The sequence below is a fragment of the Podarcis bocagei genome (genome assembly GCF_964188305.1).
Source record: "Podarcis bocagei genome assembly, chromosome: Z".
In the NCBI taxonomy this organism is placed as follows: domain Eukaryota; kingdom Metazoa; phylum Chordata; class Lepidosauria; order Squamata; family Lacertidae; genus Podarcis; species Podarcis bocagei.
In genome coordinates this window covers 26,778,518-26,798,030 of record NC_138140.1, presented here as the reverse complement: position 1 = coordinate 26,798,030, position 19,513 = coordinate 26,778,518, and the positions used below count along the sequence as shown (strand labels likewise).

Below are 19,513 nucleotides of genomic sequence, written 5' to 3'. Positions count from 1 at the left end.
GTTGTCTGTATGGTAGGACCAGGTCTGCGTATTTGCCCTTGTTCAGCAGGAATGCACAGGGTTGGGGGTGGCGAAGGGGAACAGAATCTGGTGGTGATGCAGAATGCGAGCTTTTGGGAATCTCTGCTTTCCATGAATGTCTAGCCCTTATGGCTGCGGAGACACACAAAGTGCGGTCTGGTGAAATTTTGTTAGCCAGGTAGCCTGAAACAGCTTTTTTAAAACAATCCCCAGAGAAGTCTCTCTGTGCAAATTTCCAGGTTTAACCCCTCTTGACACAGAAATTGGACTGCCTCTGTGCTAACTTTTTAGCTGGTTTTGCTGAGAGCACACACTGCCTATGACAAAGCCAGTAGCTATTACGAGCCATGGAGGAAAATTCATTTTAAAGGAACAACTTTGAGTTTAGTACCCAGTCTTAGGATTTTCATTTGTAGGAAACTATGGCAGTCAGGTAGCTCTGCTCTGAGATTTATCACTTAATCCCAAGCTTTTCTGCATTGTGTGAAAAGGCATAGCAGAGCTCTTGGTTCAGGGTGTAATGTGTAAATTGAACAGTGTAATGGAAGTCTTGAAATCCATTATCTGCCTGTCAGGAGCTTAAATTAAACCTTTAGAGAGAAAGCAATATAATATTTGTGAAAGCACAGGAGACAATTAAAGTGTTTCCTTGTATGTAGCTCATTGGCAATTCATTGTTGTTCAATTTCCCCAAGTTCACAATGGAATTAAGGTATTTCCCGCCATTGTTTCTTTCAGATTTACACACGTTCTGTCATTGAACCTGTTGCGGCTCCAGCCCCAGTGAAGGAACCTACAACCCCTCAGCCTGAGAATTCCAACTCCAACACCTTGTATAGAAATACAGATCGGCAGCGGAAAAAATCCAAGATGACTGATGAGGAGATCCTAGAGAAATTAAGTGAGTGTTTCGCCCTTGCTTGCACACTATTGATACTTGACCACAAATTTATCAAGGAGAAATCTATCAATGGGTACCTAGCCATAATAACCAAGTGGAACCACCATGCAGTCTTCCTCAAAGTACCAGCTAGTGGGAGGACACATATCTAGAGAGAGGACTAGACCTCCTTGCTATTCTCCCAAAAATATCTAGGTGGCTGCTGTCTAAGACAGGATGCTTGATTGGGTGGTTTTTGGGACAAATCAAGCACAGCTGTTCTGTTCTTCTCATCCACCAGACTAGATAATCTGAATGAATCTCCCAGGTTTCTGATTCCAAATGCTAATGGCCACTCTCATTGAAGCCAAGAGTTGCAAGCAAGCTATTTTTACATGAGATCTCTCATGAGACGACAACTCTTATGGATGAGCATTATTAATGAGGCACAGCAACAATTGCCTGCCTGCCCCACATCTCCAAGCCTTTCCTTCCTTGATTGATTTTTGGTTGTTTCATGATTGTCTGCTTTTTTTCTCTCCTCCTTAAGAACGTAATGTATGCCTGATTAAGGTGTCTGAGTAGTTGCCTTCCAGCCAACTTTCAGCTGCAGATTGAAAATCCAATGGAATTTCAAACAATCTTCTGAAACATGATGTACTGCATTTGTCTGTATGACTGAGAGCTAATTAGGAAAATAATTAAGAATTAATTAACAAAGCTTTATGTTTGGAACCCAGGTGGTGCATCCCACCCCCCTAATTTCCTTCCTTCTTTAATATCTTCGGGATTGACCTCCATCCACCTTCAGAAAGATGCCACACAGCTTTGTTTGATCTCTAAATGAGATTGACTCTTAGGAAAAAATAAATAGATACCAGTATCACATACAGTGGCACCTCGAGTTACAAGCACCTCAGGTTACAAACGCTTCAGGTTACAAACTCTGCTAACCTGGAAGAGTTACCTCGAGTTGAAAACTTTGCTCCAGGATGAGAACGGAAATTGTGTGCCAACGGCGCAACCGCAACAAGAGGCCCCACTAGCAAAAGAGCGTCTCTAGTTAAGAACAGTTACGAATTAAGTTCGTAACTAGAGGTACCACTGTATACGGCCTTATTCCACCTTGCCATGCATCGTATTGTACCAATACCCTCTGGCTCTCCAAAGGGGATCTGAACATTGAAGCAGTGGACTCCTGGAGGCAGAAGTTAAAGAGACCTCTGCTTACCCAGAACTCCTGGGAACACAGGAATCTGCCTTATGTGAAGTAAAACTATTATCCCATCTAGCTCCATATTGTCTACACTAACTGGCAGCAACTTGGGCAGGAGTATTTTCTAGCCCTACCTGGAGATGCTGCCAGGGGTTAAACCTGGGTGCAAAGCAGCTGCTCTGCCACTGACCTATGGTCCTTGTTGGGAAATAGTAGGGTGCCAGAAGCTGTTCTTGTAGTCTTGCCCTTTGGGCTGTTGCACAGAACCAGAAGAGGTCAGGTGTGTGAAAAGTCTATTCACTACTGAATTGGCACATTAGTTGGAATGGGTGATATCAATAATAACATGAAAGGATGGGTGGAAGGGGGAAGTACTGCTACCCAACTTCGTTACCCTCACCTGTATGAAGCTTTAGAGCTTACCAGTTATAATTATTAACTGCCTGGCCTTTTCCCCTTGTGAATGCAACAGAATATTCTGCCTGTTACATGCCCCGCTCTAGTAACTAATCACAGAGTATGTGGGTTTTGCATATTCTCTGTATCAGAGTATTGCATATTCTCTGCGGGGTTTGGATCTCAGCATCTTTCTTCTCCCTTCACACTGAATTTTCCTTCAGCATAGCCCGTCATGTTGTAACTCCCATGGTTCCTTAAGTTGCCACCTGCTGTCCTTCCCTGTCTACTGCAATATTCAGGCAGTTTTTTATTTCTACTTTTGAAAGCACCTAATTATCATGGCCAAGGTCGTTTTCAGTGTTATGACATATGTCTTCACCTGTCAATGGCTCATTTTTAAGTGGTTTTGAAAGCAATGCTTGGTACATTTTTGCATCTATCCATTTTCTTCCCTTGCAGTTTTAGAATGCGAAGAAGATGCAGTGCTATTAGGTCTAGCAAAGATGATTTGTATTTTGAATCACCCCCATTATAGAAAGCTGACCCCTGTATCCTGCTTTGGGAGGGGGAATATATGCACCTTTTGTCTGTCTTGCTAGAAATCATATGTTCTCACATTTTTGCTCTTATTTTGTTCTTCTCACAGAATGTCATAGAAGTGTAGAGTTGGAAGGGACCCCGAGGGCCAACTTGTCCAGCCCCCAGAAGCGCAGTTTGCATGAAGACACCAAACCCAAGTTGATTCATCTGATTCAACAGTTGAAAACGGGTTCAGAATCTCTCATTATCTTCCTGATCTGAAGGGTTTCCCCTTTTCCAATTCCGTTGCTTGGAGATTACCTAACTTCTTTTCTCCTTGTACACAGATAGGCTCCTCTCCCCCCTTGAAATTAAAGTGGTCATAGATAATCTTCTTTCAGATTCTGCTAACTCCTTTTGAAAAATACTTCTATACTACACTTTCACAGTCTGGTGCCCTCTGAACTTTTTAAACATACAACTCTGACCAGCCCCAGTCAGTTAAAAATACAGGGAACCTTAGGCCCTCCTATGGAAATGTCTGGTGAATTTTGCCCACCCACCCCAGTGTCTCTCCCACAGGACTGAACACAACCTCAGCTGAAAATATAAGTTCACTTCACATGATATTATCCTTTTCTTTTTCTTCACTCTCACTTAAAAGGTATTATCTTCCAGTGATGATGACCTTCCTTTGTTTTTTTTCAGGAAGCATTGTAAGTGTTGGAGACCCGAAAAAGAAATATACAAGGTTTGAAAAAATTGGCCAGGGGTAAGTATTGCCAAGGCACAGGGGCTCAGTTTTGATTATAGTATTTCTGCCCATTTGGTTATACCAATGTGAGCAACCATCAGTAATTCCCTGGTTCAGATCTCACCTCAACATTTTTGAGTATTCCACAGTATGGGAAAGATAAAATATTGCTGTTGTGTGCATCATGACAAATATATTTTATTGCAGGAGGTATCACACAGAAACTGGACTTGTTTGCAAATAACACTAACCCAAGGGTTGTTTAAGCCAAGGCTTGTTCAACAAACCACAAGTTAATACAAGTTACCTCCCAGACAATCAAAGAAGGTGTGGCTTCTTTCTTCAAAATTAGGTCCCCTGCCCCCAGCCGTTCATTAAGTTTGGTGAGCATTTACAGTTTAAGCATTTGTGATGGGGTGCAAGCAAACCATGGTTAAGGAAGGGTGCTGTTTTTTAATGTAATTCCATGCTATAGTTGAAAGAAATCAAGGTTCATAAGTCAACATCAAACCATAGCTTCAGATTGTGGTTTGTTGACAGTAAACAACCCATATTGGGCCTCTGGGCAGGGTTCACATGTAATGCTAACTCAGGGTTTAACAAACCATAGTTTAATAAATCAGCATTTAGCATTGTGTGAGAACCAGACTGTAGTTTCATATTCAATCTCAAAATACTTCTGACACCTGCCAGACCTATTTCTGTAGCCTGAAGAATGACATCTGGATATAAGCAGGTGCAATGTTATCTAAATAAAATGCTCAAATCAAAATCCTCTGCACTTGAACTTTGGTTCTGCACTGACAACCATGAGTAAACAGGTTTTTTTAAAAAATGTAAACAAATTGGATTAAACTTCCCTATTAGTCACAGAAAACACATTAGCATTAACATTGAAATGATGAATGGCATATCCAATGGAAACATTGCATTAAACCTAGGGATCCAGGCTGTGGGAGAAAAAAGTGAAATGCTCTTAAAATAATTTTGCTTGCTAATTAATATCCACAGTTCCAAACAACATTCTGGCATTGTAGAAAGACTGTTCAGTGCATGTCAGTGTTAAACATCTAATAACTCACCAGCTACTTAATTGACAGAATCCCTTCTAAAACTGGGCAACACACTTTGTAGCAGTGACCAGCAGGCATAAGTATGTGCTCATTTTTATTCATGTTCTTCCTGTTTGGCACCTCCACATATTTTGACGACACATTCTATTTTCTTGTAGAGCTTCAGGTACAGTTTATACAGCGATAGACGTTGCCACAGGGCAGGAGGTATGTGCAATGTTGGTGTCTGTTTCTTCTCTGCTTTTAAAATTCTGCCCAGTTTTCTCATACCGCTTGTAATATACTTGTACACACTTTTGGGTTATTGCCTGCCTCTGATGCAGAACTGCATCACTCATAAGTAAGAATGGGGGAGAAATTGGGTTCAGAACACATTTAAAGGCAAACTTACCTAATTCATTCACACTTTCTGAAACAGTATATGAACTGAAGTGTAAGCACCCTTTGAAATATTCACAGTCTTAATTTTGCAATGCTGAGCAATGTGAACTACAGACAAGCAGTGTGTACAAAAATGCATATATTAGTGGAAAATCACGTACATAAATGCGTTGTGTTAGGAAAAACTGCTTCCCAAAACCTGTGTATGGGGGGAAATGCAGCGGAGGTGGTATGGCTCTGAATACCACTTTTTGGGATCATGAGTATGGAGACCACAGCTGTTCTTGGGTCCTACCTGCAGGCATCCCATAGGCACCTGGTTGGCACCTGGTTAACAACTGTGAAAACACAATGCTGGATGAGATGGGCCTTTACCCTGATCCAGCTGAGACTTAAAATCTGTTCTTAAGCTTGGTGGGTCTTAGTACTGATTATGGTGGCTGTGGCAGAAAACATAATGGATCTGGCAACCTCTGTGATGGCACACAGTCTGTTGGTTGTGACTATATGTATATGCAGCAGTCGATTTTGGCTTGCCCTCAGTGCTCATTTGCTGTAGAAGCAAATCCATCTGCTAAGCCTGTCATAGTCAATACAATACCCTCCTATCTTTTTAGGTGCTGGGTGGTCTCATAATGGGTATTCTATACATATTGGTTCCAGTGATGCTAATTATTCTTAACACTTGGACAGACTCTTTGATTTGCTATAAATATTAATTAAAGAAGGATCGCAGTTAAATACCTAGGATTTGTATTTAGGTAACATGGAGGTTAGTTGACCTCAAGAGTTAAAGCTAAGGGAGGGGGAATCAAACTGAAGGTCAAATGCCTAACCTTAAGCTATGCAATTATGAGTCGCTTGTGTCACGCTCGGTACCATTCTGCATGTCGACCGAAGTGTGACCCATATAATGATCGGTCAAAGCATTGAATGGGAAGGCCTCTGAACTTCTTTGAGTTTGACTAATGTTGAGTTGTCAGCTTAATGTTTGCACCTTTTTTTCACAATTATGGTGAAGCCCAGTAGAAAGATCGGGGTTTTCAAGCTTGGAAAGAAAGAGAGGTTAAGGGGCAATCAAGATTCATTAACACTCATGCAAGTTTGGCTGTTGATATCAGCAAGATATACATTGCGTTGACAATTATCGGTTCTGGAACACTAGATAAAGTTGAGCCGGATACCTCCAGATATATAGTGGACTCTCAATTGCCAGTGATTTCAGAAAGAGATGCAACCCCCAGGAGTGCAGCTGAGACACTATTTCACCCAGCATTTCATGGATAGCAATGGGTGTGTTTGCTTTTTTAAAATTCCCTTTTTGACCCTATCGATTGTGACCACAGTGCTGCAATCAAATATACACACCATACAGCAGAAAATTCTTCTCCACCACCTGTACATTTTATCCATTGGGTAGTATCCGAGGCCTTCTTCCCTCCTATGGAAAGAGTCTTCCTCCCAGGGCAGGTCTCCTTCTGTCAGAGCAACCCATTTACTGTGCATACTGGTTTCTGAAGCAAAGTGTGTTAGCACTTAACATAGCTGTTTCCTAAGAACGTGAATCTGCTTGTTGTCATTATACAACTGATGCAACTTAGATATATTCAACAATATTTACTGTGCACTATTTATAATGAATTCTTGGTAGTGGGAAGCTTAAGTTTTAGATCCAGATAAGTTCACAGCTGAGGAGTGTGTGAATCCCTCCTTGTACTCACAGATTATCTCCATGCAAACTGTCCCCATACTTTTCTCCTCAGCAGTGGCGTAGCGTGGGGGGTGCCAGGGGTGCCGGCCGCACCGGGCGCAACATCTGGGGGGGGGCGCGCTCGCTGCCTCCGGAGTCGCCGAAGAGCCTCGGGCGCAGGCTGTAGCGGAGCCGCATGTCTCGCGGAACCGACGAGCTGTGCGCGCATCCGGGCTGAAGGCGCCCGGCAGGCAGCAGCTCTCAGCGCTCGCCGCGGAGGACGCGCCAGGCAGCCCCTCCTCACAGCCCCGCCTCCGCCGGTGCTGCTGCAGCTGCTGGGCCGTTGCATTTTCCTCGCCTCTCTGCCCCCTCCTCCTCCGGGCAAGCGGCGTCGTTTGGGCGGCAGCGGCAGCGGCAACTCGCAGGTTAGGGGTTAGGGGGGGGCGCAAATTACTTGCCTTGCCCCGGGTTAGGGGGCGCAAATTACTTGCGTTGCCCCGGGTGCTGACAACTCACGCTACGCCGCTGCTCCTCAGCTGAGCTTTAATACCAGCTTGGCTAAGAGGGAAAAAAAACTTGGCGCAGAATGTACAGGGAGGTAAGTGGTGGGCGCAGAGTGCGCTTGGCTCCCCTCACTCACATAACCTAAATATAGAGCGCCCCCAGTCCTCTGGGTTGTACGTGACTGAGGCAGGCCTAGATTTAAACCAGGTGTGGGAAAGCTTTGCCCATCCAGATGTTGCTGAACTACAACTCCTGTCAGGTCCAGCAAGCTTAGCCAATGGCCGGGGAGGATGGGAGCTGCATTTTGGCAACATCTGGAGGGCCACAGGTTCCCCACAACTTCTTTAAACCAATAAGTCTGAGAGGTGGTAATAGTGGCCCATGAAATCCCTGATTTGATTCTCACCTTGACCATGAGATTCCTAAGTAACTTTAGATTCCCCCACCATTTGCAGCAATGCCAGCTAACCTTACAGGGTTGCTGCAAGAATTGCAACTAAATTATGCATGTCAAGCACTTTGGAGACCAGGAAGTGCTATGCAAATGCTAAGTATTATAGTTATTACCTAATTTGCCCTCTTAATTAACTTGGTGCTGTTCTCAGCGGTTACCTATCTAGTTGCCTCCAGTCTATTGCACTTATTTTGTGCATTTTTTTTTAAAATGTTTGTTTGTTTTCTGAAGGGGAGGGTTCACTTAAAAACAGAAATTAAGTTTCATGAAAATGTCATTTCAGGTGGCTATAAAGCAAATGAATCTCCAGCAGCAACCCAAAAAGGAATTAATAATCAATGAGATCCTGGTCATGAGGGAAAATAAGAATTCCAACATAGTTAACTACTTAGATAGGTGAGTATCTTCAAGTAACCTTCTGATAATGTTTGCTAGGAAGCTTTGGATAAAAATGTGATCAGTGGTGGAGGCTGGGTCACTAGGGCAAGTGGGGCATTGACCCACCAAGCCTGGTCTGTCCTCAGCCAGGCCCAACCTATTGCTTTGCTTACAACCAGTCTAGGAGGTCACACTGGCTCCGCCTATCGTTGGCTCTTGGTCTGCCTACTGTTTGTGCTCCTGTCCTCTACCCTATCAATTCCAATGAGCACCAGCCCCCACTGGTTTTGAAGGTTTGCTGTAAGCCACCTTGGGCACAGTTCCTTGTGGAAAGACAGCAAATGAGTAAATCAATCACTGGTGACCAAAGGATACTTGCTAGCTTCTTGGGTGTAACTCTTCATTTGTGGGAACTGTTAGGCCACAAGTGCCTCATTAGAAGCAGGTGCCAGCCTGAGCCTCTGCTGAACAGCTGCAAAGTGGAGAGGGAAGGCAGATGTCCAGGTGCTATTCTGCTGCAGTTTGGCCAGTATGCATCCAGAACCCCAGGGGAGAGGTGGGGACCATAAGAAAAATAAGTTAATAGCGTGGGGAGGGTGAAGCATTCCCTCCTGTCTGGTACCCATCCATATCTTCTGTTTCTTTGGTTTATTGGTGTAATGTTGTTTGTGGACCACAGCATTCAGATCACATTGAACTGATATATTTTTTTCCATATTCATCTACTAATGACTTCTTGAATTTGATGTCTCAGTTACCTTGTTGGTGATGAACTTTGGGTGGTAATGGAGTACTTGGCTGGTGGCTCTTTGACTGACGTTGTTACAGAAACCTGCATGGATGAAGGGCAGATAGCTGCTGTCTGTAGAGAGGTAAGTAATTTCATGCTGTGACAGCATGGTGGTCTTCAACCAAAAGTTATGTTTATACATTGGCCTGCTTTCGATGCACATATCTTGGCTCATGAAGCTGAAATATATACTATCCAGTGCTTTTTGTGTGTGACAAAGTGTCACCAGTATGGAATGCCATTGCCTCTGGTTTTTTTGCTGCCCATCACAACCATTTTGTGCTTGGACCTATGGCACTTGAGTACCGGCACTTCATTTATTTGTTTGTTACCAAAACAAAAAGCACTGGGAATATCCTTATGCCTATGTGCATTGTCCCTCCCCTCTTCCATTCTCAAGGCACTGTGGTTAATTCCAGAAATCTTTAGCCATATCTTTCCATTACATCTGAGTCAGGAAACCATGGTTACAAGGTTTGGAACAAGCAAGAACTTTACACTTCCTTCAAACCATGGTTTAAGGTCCTTGACTTGCTCTGAACATTCTTAACCCTACTGTTGTGTGCAACCTTAGCTCTTCTCAGAGTAAGCCTATTAAAACGAGTGGCTATTCATGTTCATGGTCCTACTCTTGAGCTGAGCAAATGTTGGACCAACAACCCATTGTTTCCAGGTTTGACAATAGCTTAACTGAAGTCTTCTTACTGCAGCATACCAAGAGGAGAGGGGCAGTGGAGTGTGAATACACAAATCCCATGCATTTCCCAACCTTTTAAGCTGAGATATTTACATACAAACCAGGCTGTTGCCACCTTTTGGCATGAGTATATCTGCTAGATAATGGTAGGAGGAGTTAACCAGTCATACCCAAAGTAGCATTGCTCTAGGGTACTGTGGGGAGTTTAAAACCATGGTTTGTAATTTCCTGATGACCGAGGTGGGACAGAGCAGATGCCACTGCCGAAGTATATGCCCACAGTTGTTGGATACTTCCTGTGGGAAGGGAGAACGATTTGGCCATTGAAGAGTGGATCTCTATTCAGCAAAGGAAGTGGTGGCAGTGCTGGGAAATGGGCTAAATGTACCAAGGTATGGTCTGAAGCTTCAAGAGGCCACCTGCTTGCTGAAGCTAAGCAGGTATGGGTCTTGACACCCACCTGGGTGGGTGACCACGTTAAAGCCACATATATGCTACCTTGGAATGAAATAATGTGTGAGTGCCCATGTAGCAAGTTTCTCTGTTCGTAGCGTAAACTCTGTCATCTTACCATTCCTATAGAAATGAAAACAAAAAATGATTTGGCAATATACTTCACCTCCTCCATTTCCTAATAAGTCAGACCATAATCCTTGACTTGCACCATGGTCTTCTAAAAGCATCTTATTTATTACTTTCTAAATATCAGTGCCTGCAAGCTCTGGATTTCTTGCATTCAAACCAAGTGATCCATAGAGACATCAAGAGTGACAACATTCTTCTTGGGATGGATGGATCTGTCAAACTCAGTAGGTATTCTCTGTAAGGCTTTTGCCACTGTAGTTATTGTGGTGTGGTATTGTGGTGTGTTATCAGGGTGCAGTGGTGGTATATATCTCTCCCCTCCAATAAAGATATAGTGCAAAAACAGGTGAGAAATGGTGCCAGTTTTGGTATCAAAGGGAGTTTCAGTTATGCTTAACTCCTCATCTCTACATAATTATCCATGTGTAGCCACTTAGGTAGGTGATCATGTACTCAGTGACATGCACATTCCATCCTATGTATTTTTCGAAAATTAAAAAAGCAGCTAGAATTGCATGTACATTTTAAGCACCTAGGATATGCAGTTTAGAATGCTTAACGTTGCACCTTCTCTTAAAATGTGCAGTTTCCCAATAAAGTACACCACATCACAAAAATTTGGAGAGCATGTGAACCCATTGATAGCTACATTTTTTATACACAAGTCTGGGAACTGGCAAATTAGGTTAATTTGCTTTAAATGCAGGTCTGATGGTTTTCTCCTCCATCCCTAACTGTCAGCACAGTTTATTTGACTGGTGCTTCTCTCATTGTGTTAGGGAGAAACTTCTCTAAGACATTCTAAGAGTCAGGGAGTTCTTCCTACCCCACTTATGTCGAGAAATATGTGTACGTGTGTGTGTGTGTGTGTGTGTGAGTATATGTGTATGGTGCTCCCAGTAACACTTTTTGCTCCTCAGTTGTTTTTCTTCCTTTTCATAATTTTCAAATAATCAGTATTCTATGCTGCTGCTCTCTGAATCCTTATGAATTTGGGTTTTGGTTTTTCTTTTTTCTTTTTGGCTCCCCAAAAATGGTCGCAGATCTAAACATTTAAGATTGCAGTGAAAAAGCACTTAAGACTTATCTCAGCACATAACAGGGCAGAATCCTATTCAGAGTAGACCCACTGAAATTAATGTGCATGGCTAAGTTAGGTTCATTCATTTCAATGAATCTATTTCAAGTAGGACTAAAACCCTACATGTCTTGGATATGCTTAAGAATATAAGAAGATGGATAAGACTGTGGGGAAAGGAAGCTGGAGAAGAGGCTCCAAAGTGATATTTCCCATGTTGTGATGGTGACACTTTGCTAATTTGTACCCAGGTTGTAATGCAATCTCCTGTAGTCACCCGAGATTGTAGTATCAGCATACTATTACTTACCCATTTACTTTCCTAGTTTTATGTGGAGATGCATGCTGCACGATGAAGCTGAGATTAAGCATTTTTAAGATCCCATCCATTTGAGTGGGGGAAATGCTTACCAGGGCTTACCTTTTCCATTGATATCAGTTTGAGTTCCATGTGTGAAAATGGGGGCACAGCTCAGCGGCAAAGCATATGCAAAAGGTCTCAGGTTCACTCCTCAGCATCTCCAGGAAGGACTGGAGCAACTCCAGATCTCCTCCAACCACTGTGGGCCAATTTGAAAGGTGGGTGGGGCTGCCCAGTGGTCAATCACAGTGCTTTCAAACAGTGTAAGGTAAGCAAAGGAAGAAGGGTTTGCAGCAACCACTGATCATAGAACCATAGAATTGTTGGGAGGGACCCTGGGGATCATCGAGTCCAACTCCCTGCAATGCAGGGATATGCAGCTATCTCGTACGGTGATCGAACCTGCAACTTTGGCATTGTCAGCACCATGCTCTAACCAACTGAACTATCCAGGGGGACATGGTCCAAGGAGGATGCCTGCCAAGCCTCATTTGACTTATGAGCTGGAGATTCTCATCTGCTGGTTTCGCTTGTTGAAATGCACCTTGCTATCCTTGCTTAATTTTTGCTGCGTTTCTCCTTTATCCTTCTTTTTCCAGTATGGATGTTGTCTTTGTTTGACAATTATCATATCGTTTTCCTCTCTGTTCTCCAATCTGTCAGTGTTCTTCAGCCTCTCTTCCTCTTTACCTCAACTTCCCCACTTGCTCTTTCGTCTGCTTCTTCTGCTGGTTTCATACCGTTTCTGTAACTCATCATCTTTGCTTTTCCTTTGCTGCAGCTGACTTCGGCTTCTGTGCTCAGATCACTCCCGAGCAGAGTAAACGGAGCACAATGGTGGGAACCCCCTACTGGATGGCTCCTGAAGTGGTGACAAGAAAGGCATATGGGCCCAAAGTGGACATCTGGTCTTTAGGGATCATGGCCATAGAAATGGTGGAAGGAGAACCTCCATATCTCAATGAAAATCCTCTCAGGGTAAGATCAGAAGTCCAGCATGCTTTTTGTTTTTTTAAAAACCATCCTAAATTGTAGACTGCATTGGGACTCGCATAAGGGTCACAGGTTGATTACACACTGGAGGCATCCAAGGTCCCAGGTGGATGGCAACAAAGACAGGGAGCCTTCTCAGTTGTATCACCTCAATTGTGGATTGTTCTCAGGGAGGTTGGCAGCTTAATTCCATTCCATTTCAGTTTTGTGGGAAGTTATTCTTTGGTTCCTTCAATCCCATTTTGCATGGTGTTTTTTTTATTGTTGTTGAAATAATGCACAAAAAGTCTGCACTTGAACTACAAAATTCCAATGCACCTTTTTACGTAAAATACACATTTCCCTATGCATTCGTCCACAAATACACATTTTTAAGTCCGTTTTATGTAAAATGTTAATTTGTGTGTGTGTGTGCATTTTTGTGTGTACTGAGACTGCATTGCAAAATCTAGAGAACTGTGTAATCATGCTTACACAGTAGTGCTCAGATCCACATGCAAGAATGGAAAGTTTTCTATTGCCCATATCTTTTTATTCATCTCATTTTCTTTTTGCAAAAGAAAAATGTTTCAAGTTTATTGGAAGATGGGATAAAAATCCTCAAATAAATACCTAAAGGAAGGAACAAGAAAAGCCGCCTCAGATAAATCAATGCAACTTACCGTTTTACCCTTTAGGCCTTGTATTTGATAGCTACAAATGGGACTCCAGAACTCCAGAATCCCGAGAGACTCTCTGCTGTTTTCCGAGACTTTCTGAACCGCTGTCTGGAGATGGATGTTGACAGGCGAGGGTCTGCGAAAGAGCTCTTGCAGGTAATGTGTTATGGGACAGAGAGCGCATTAATGGGCACGTTCTGTTTTCTTTTCTGTCCCCTACAGAAATGTCAAAAGAGTTGGATTGTATGTGGGTTCCCACATCAGCTCTGTATTCACTGTGAAGGTGTTGTGCTGCTTTGGAGGTGCAGGGCCTTCCTGCATGATTTCTGCTCCTCCCACATGCCACACTCACGTTTCATGCATTATGAGAGCAGTGTGGGAATGCTACCCAAATTATGGGATTTGTTCCTGCAAGATGTAGTGTGATAGTCACCAACTTGGATGGCTTTAAAGAAGGATTCAGTAAATTCAAGGGACATCAGGTTATCCATGGCTACCAGCCACAATGGCTATGTTTTACCTCCACTGTCAGAGCCAGTATGCCTCAGTCTGAATACCAGTTGCCGGGAACCACAAGTGAGGAGAGTGCTGCAGTACTCAGGTTTTACTACTGGGCTTTGCATTGGCATCTGTCTGGCCACCACGAGAGCAGGATGTTAAACTAAATGGGCCTTTGGCCTGATCCAGCTCTTATGTTCTTAAGCAGTTGCCATGCCCTTGGGCAGGGGAGTGTAAGGTTTTAGGTTCTAGATGACACTGAGTGCTGGTTCACACATATCATTTGGTTATTCTACACTCGTTTACTGGATCCTAGTTTGCAGGAGCCCCTTGCTCTCCATATCCTATTGCTCCCCTATATTTGACAGGGTGAAAGAGCATAAAATACAATTTTATCAGTGGCAATCACCCACACTATCTGGGCATAAACATCTGGGTGTTATGTGTAGCCACCCTATTCAGAAATTACACTCATGCATGAACATCCAGTGGCTTTGGAAGTCGTCGTGGTTGGCATCTGTCCTTCTTGAAAGACAGTGGAGTGTGCCTCCAGGGGTGAATTCAAACCATGTAGTGACCTCTCCAGGGCACAATCCTGGACAGTATATATGGAGTTCCTGGGTTGCCCAGATAACAAGACTCCTCCTTGGTGTATTAGCTGGGCAGAGTGGCAAAATACTGTCATCTCTCCATTACAGATGTGGAAGTATATTAGCTTCAATATCTTAAACATGGTAGCTGGTTCCGTTGAATGCAATGGGTGATATGAAACCTCTGCTTACGGTGTTAGATTTCTAGTGCCTCACTCACACATGCATTGAAGTGCCAGTTATCACATGTGTAGATGCTGCCTGGTAGGATAGCATCAAGTGACAAGTGCAGACCACTGAAGTCCACAAGTGGTTGCAGGGTAAAGCACAACAGGAAGTATCACTTACATGAAAAATGAACACAGTGCCATCAGGATTCTAGCCAAAACTGACCTGCTCAGAAACAAAAGGGAAGGGCTGTATCTCAATGATTAGAGCATCTGCATTGCATGCAGAAGGTCCCTGATTCAATCCCGGACATCTCCTGGTGGAGACTGCCTGCCTGAAACCCTGGAGAGCTGCTGCCAGGCAGCATAGACAATACTGAGCTTGATGGACCAGTGCTCTGACCCAAGAACACAGGAAGTTGGTTTATGCCAAGTGCCAGTATGCTGGGTGTGGATAATGTTTTAAAATTTTTTTTAAGTGTGTGTGTGTGTGTGTGTGTGTGTGTAATGAAATGGTTTATATATGCTTTTATTGCCTATGCTTTTTACTGCTAAATCGTTTTGAGATATTTCATAGGGAGCAATACAGAAACAGAAACAAATAATTAAGTTTGCAGACAAAAAACCAAAGAAAAACTTTTAGAAAAAACCCAAAGGGGACCACCCCCAACCGCAACAACCATTCCAAACAGCCCAGTGGGGACTGAGCATGCTCAGTAATGATGGAATGTGGTGACTGTTGGGGGAAAAAAGAAAACAACATGGCAGAGGAGCAGAATGTCCTGCTTTCAGGGAGTTGCTGACTAGAACTCTGAACAGGAGCACTCCTCCTAGGAGAGAGGATGCACTGCAACATTTTGCTTGTCTAGCCAGCCATCTGTCTGTCCGCCTGTCAGATAAATAACAGTTTTCTTCTTCCTTTCAGCACCCGTTTTTAAAACTGGCCAAGCCGCTCTCCAGCCTGACTCCCTTGATCATCGCAGCCAAGGAGGCCATAAAGAACAGTAGCCGCTAGAGCGCTGAGCCGCGTGTGCCCAATTCCTCTACGGCAGGACTGGACAAATACTAAGTAGAGCCTCAGACTCTTCTGCCGGAGGATGGGCAGGCAGAAACCGACACTCTCACAGTCCACGGGGGGAGGGAGGGAGGCAGCAGCCTTCTGCCCCTTCCCCTGGAAAAGAAACCTATCACGTATCTTCTTTCCACTCTACAATTCCCCAATTTATTTCTGAATGGGAGCCTGATTGAGAGGGGCAGGACTGGAAGCCTCTGTGCTCTTTTGGCCATTTCCAGAGCACCGATGGCACAGCCCAACCAGCACTCAACCAGGCAGAAGTGATAGGCCCAAACATCCTGCCCTCCCCGTTTTTTATTTTTGTTTTTTGTTTTTGTGGGGCAAGGGGGGCTGGATTTGTGGCCTCTTTCACCCTGGTTGTTGGGAAAGACCCAAACTGTTTGCAAACCACTGGTCTGTTTGCTTGTCATGAGATGAGGAGGATCATGAAGAGGCTTGCTTTATTTAACCAAAAGAAAAAGAAAGAATCATAGAATCATAGAAATATAAGGGGCCCTGAGGGTCAAGAAAGAAAGAAAAAATAATACTAAATCAAGAAGCAGGTCAGTCTCAGCATCCTCTCTGAGGGTTTATGCTTCGAAATACAGAATACAGATAGCGATTGCATTCCTGGACAGCCTGGCGAGGGTGTCATGAATATTGGTGCTTTTGTGTTGGTGAGTTTTCCCTTCCCAAAGCAAAACAGACAAATAGAAGCATATAAAACACATTTATGTAACACTGCAGCTGTGAGTATGTGGCAGTGGGACCATTCCTGCCTGGTGCCCATTCGCTTCTCCATAATGCTGAGCAGCTCCTCTCTGAAGGACTGGAACAGATGGCCACCTTTCTGCTTCTTACTCCACAGCTGCTCCATAGATTGGTGGAACTGAACTCGCTGTCCCCAGTTTAAGATAACACCCCAGTGCTAACCACACACACAAACTTGGGAGAAATTCCCTTTGATTTCAGGACAGCAACAAGGCAGGCTATCACCTCCATCCATGATGGTGCTGCCTTGAAGGACAGAATCTCATACAATGTTAGTGTAATTGAATCTAGGAGGAAGATGGGGAATCTGTGGGCCTCCAGATGTTGTCGGACTACAAGTGCCATCATCCATGACCAGCAGTCATGTTCATCACAATGGACATGAGGCTGCTGAGAGCAAGTGTGGTGTAGTGGATAAGAGCGGTAGACTCGTAATCTGGTGAACCGGGTTCAATTTCCCGCTCCTCCACATGCAGCTGCTGGGTGACCTTGGGCCAGTCACACTTCTTTGAAGTCTCTCAGCCCCACTCACCTCATAGAGTGTTTGTTGTGGGGGAGGAAGGGAAAGGAGAATGTTAGCCGCTTTGAGACTCCTTCAGGTAGTGATAAAGCGGGATATCAAATCAAAACTCTTTTTCCTCTTCTCTTCTTCTGATGGGAGTGGGAGCTCAACTCAACTCAACTCAACTGCAGGTTCCCTGTCTCTAGTCTAAGGGAAATCCATTCTCATTATGATGCTGTTAATGCAATTTGTCATTCCCCTAGAAAACTGAAAGCCACCAGACTGCATATCTAGCAATCCCATTGAATAGGCTTTGGAAAGGGGCTAATAATAATGAAGAATTCCACAATACTGTTGTGTCTACTGTAAGGTTCGGCCTTCTTGAACATTACCGCCCATGCAGAATGGGAAATGTGACTGAAAATAAGTAGTTAAGAGAACAGGAACTGCAGCAGTATACAGCTTGGTGGGAAGATTTCTTTCTTCTCTCTTCCCACAAGCCTGTTGTGATTTGTGACCTGAATTGCAGAAGATTGAATCTTGAACATCTAGACTCCCTGCAGTCTAGCTTTGACTGTGAATATTTGTTAAAGCAGCATATTAGCTTTTGTTTAAACAATTAGTTTTTCTGTTTCCTCCAACCTGAGTTGGGCAGATCTAGTTATCTTTTCTCAAAAAGAAAGAAAGAAAAAAAGGTTGGTTTGGAATCCTTATTTCTAGAGTTGCCAGATATTTTACTGCCTTTCCTCCCCACCCCTGCATTTATGAGAGCAGCTCAATCTGCTGAAATTAGCAATGGATAATCATACTTGTCTCTGTGCTCTGAGAAGCTTCACCTCCTGATTCCTGTGCATCAAGCTGCTCTTAAAAGTACAGGAATTGCCCAGGCTGTGGCTAGTCTTACTTGTTGCCAGAAGTGACTTGCTGGGAGGGGGTGTGAAGCTGCTTTGCTAGCCTACTGGCAAGTGGGTCACTGTTGTTTTCCAGGGGAGGGAAGAGTGAGGCGGTGGAGAAGTCAGCATGGTGCAAACACGTTGGTGCAAACACCATCTCTCCCTCCTAGTGAGCAACGCAACAGTGACCCACCTGCTGGGAAGTTAGCAAGAGTGGCTGTGCAGCGAGCTACTTCCACTTGTTCCTTATTTTAAGAACAGTGCTGTGGGCAGTGCTAAGCCTGCTGTTGCTGGGAGTGTGTACAGACGGGAGATTGCTTGCAGTCCAGGGAGGAAGACAAAAGGAGGAGGAAGAGGGCAATAGGTTTAATTTTTTGATGTTTATGCTTTTCAGAGGCAGGGACAGTCATCATCTCTTGGAAGTGCCCCATTTGACATGCTGTATCCATCTTTGGGTGGATTTCATCCCATCTCAGCCATTCTCCATTCTAGTTCAGTGCCGCTCTCTGTGTTGTAACTGTTCTTAATGTTGCCCATTGGTGGCAGCAATAGTGGCTGCCACCTTCTGTCTTTGTTTCATGGGGAAGAAGTGCTGCATTTTTGATGATAACTCTCTTTCTGCTGATGCTAAGATGTTGCTCTATTGGGGATTGGGGTACCTCTGGAAAACAATGTGGCAACTTTCTAGATTTTAATTTTATTTTAAATCTGCCTAGATATCTAGATATATTTTTTATTTTACTTGACTGTAGAAAGATGCATTGCTGCTTAAGGACACTCTGTAATTTGGGAAATGGGCCAAAGTGTCAATCACCCACTATTTTACTAATCTATCCAATAAAAACTGTTTTGCCAGCAAATTAGCACTGAGGTCTGATAACCTCATGAGCTCCGGTCTTTGTCAGGCTGCATCCCTCATCTTCAAGATTCCTCCCTGGTGGTGACATTACTCTCTAGATCAGGCTCTGCCAAACTGGTATCCTCCAGGACGTTAAAGGTTCAATATTCCCTGGCCTCCAGCACAAGGGCTGTTGTGATAGCTTAAGGGCAAGAATAATGGCTGCACAATATGAAACGAGCACAACAGTTGTGCTAGCAGAAGCTTCTTGTGCAAAAGGTGGGATCAGGGCTACAGGAATATGTTGTGCAATCAGCCATGAGAACCATACTGGCTTCCTGCACCATCTCTATCACAACAGCCATTCCACTAGGGCAACCAGTGCACCACTAAGGGACTTTAACACAGCACTACATTGAATTCCCACCTGTGACTTCAGCTCCTACCCACCCTAGCCTGTATAGTTCTGTTGGCTGGGGGATAGTGTGGATGGTAGTAGAAAGTATCAGGTTGATGAAGATTGGTCTAGATTATTCTCTGGTTCCTACCCACAACCTTCCAGAACCTTCCTTTGCCCCTGACCTGCCAGGTTCTCCAACTGGGTCCATTGCCAGAGCCTCCAACAGAAGGGCTGCGTTACTTTTGAAATACCAAATCCATTGTTGATCCAGGAAGGGAAAGTTCAGTTCCCACAATCTGGAACCTATAGAGGACATTCTGGTCACACCACTGTGAGGGTCTAGAAGATACCATGCATTGTGGATGAAA

The 19,513-nt window shown here is 43.9% G+C and overlaps 1 protein-coding gene across 7 annotated transcripts in view; it reads left to right on the top strand.

Annotated features, from left to right (window-relative positions):
- The window catches only part of PAK3 (p21 (RAC1) activated kinase 3), an 86,212-nt gene extending 67,442 nt beyond the window's left edge, over positions 1-18,770 (top strand). For 5 of the 7 annotated variants that reach the window (XM_081179326.1, XM_081179327.1, XM_081179325.1 and 2 more), the window contains 10 exons: positions 760-922; positions 3,163-3,285; positions 3,744-3,807; positions 5,021-5,069; positions 8,175-8,287; positions 9,024-9,141; positions 10,466-10,565; positions 12,562-12,758; positions 13,451-13,588; positions 15,613-18,770. In XM_081179326.1, coding sequence (XP_081035452.1) covers positions 760-922; positions 3,163-3,285; positions 3,744-3,807; positions 5,021-5,069; positions 8,175-8,287; positions 9,024-9,141; positions 10,466-10,565; positions 12,562-12,758; positions 13,451-13,588; positions 15,613-15,702 — 1,155 coding nt within the window. In that variant the 3' untranslated portion in view covers positions 15,703-18,770. The remainder of the gene's footprint in view (positions 1-759; positions 923-3,162; positions 3,286-3,743; positions 3,808-5,020; positions 5,070-8,174; positions 8,288-9,023; positions 9,142-10,465; positions 10,566-12,561; positions 12,759-13,450; positions 13,589-15,612) is intronic. The other 2 variants (XM_081179329.1, XM_081179330.1) reach the window with 1 other exon arrangement.
- The last annotated feature ends 743 nt before the right edge of the window (positions 18,771-19,513 follow it).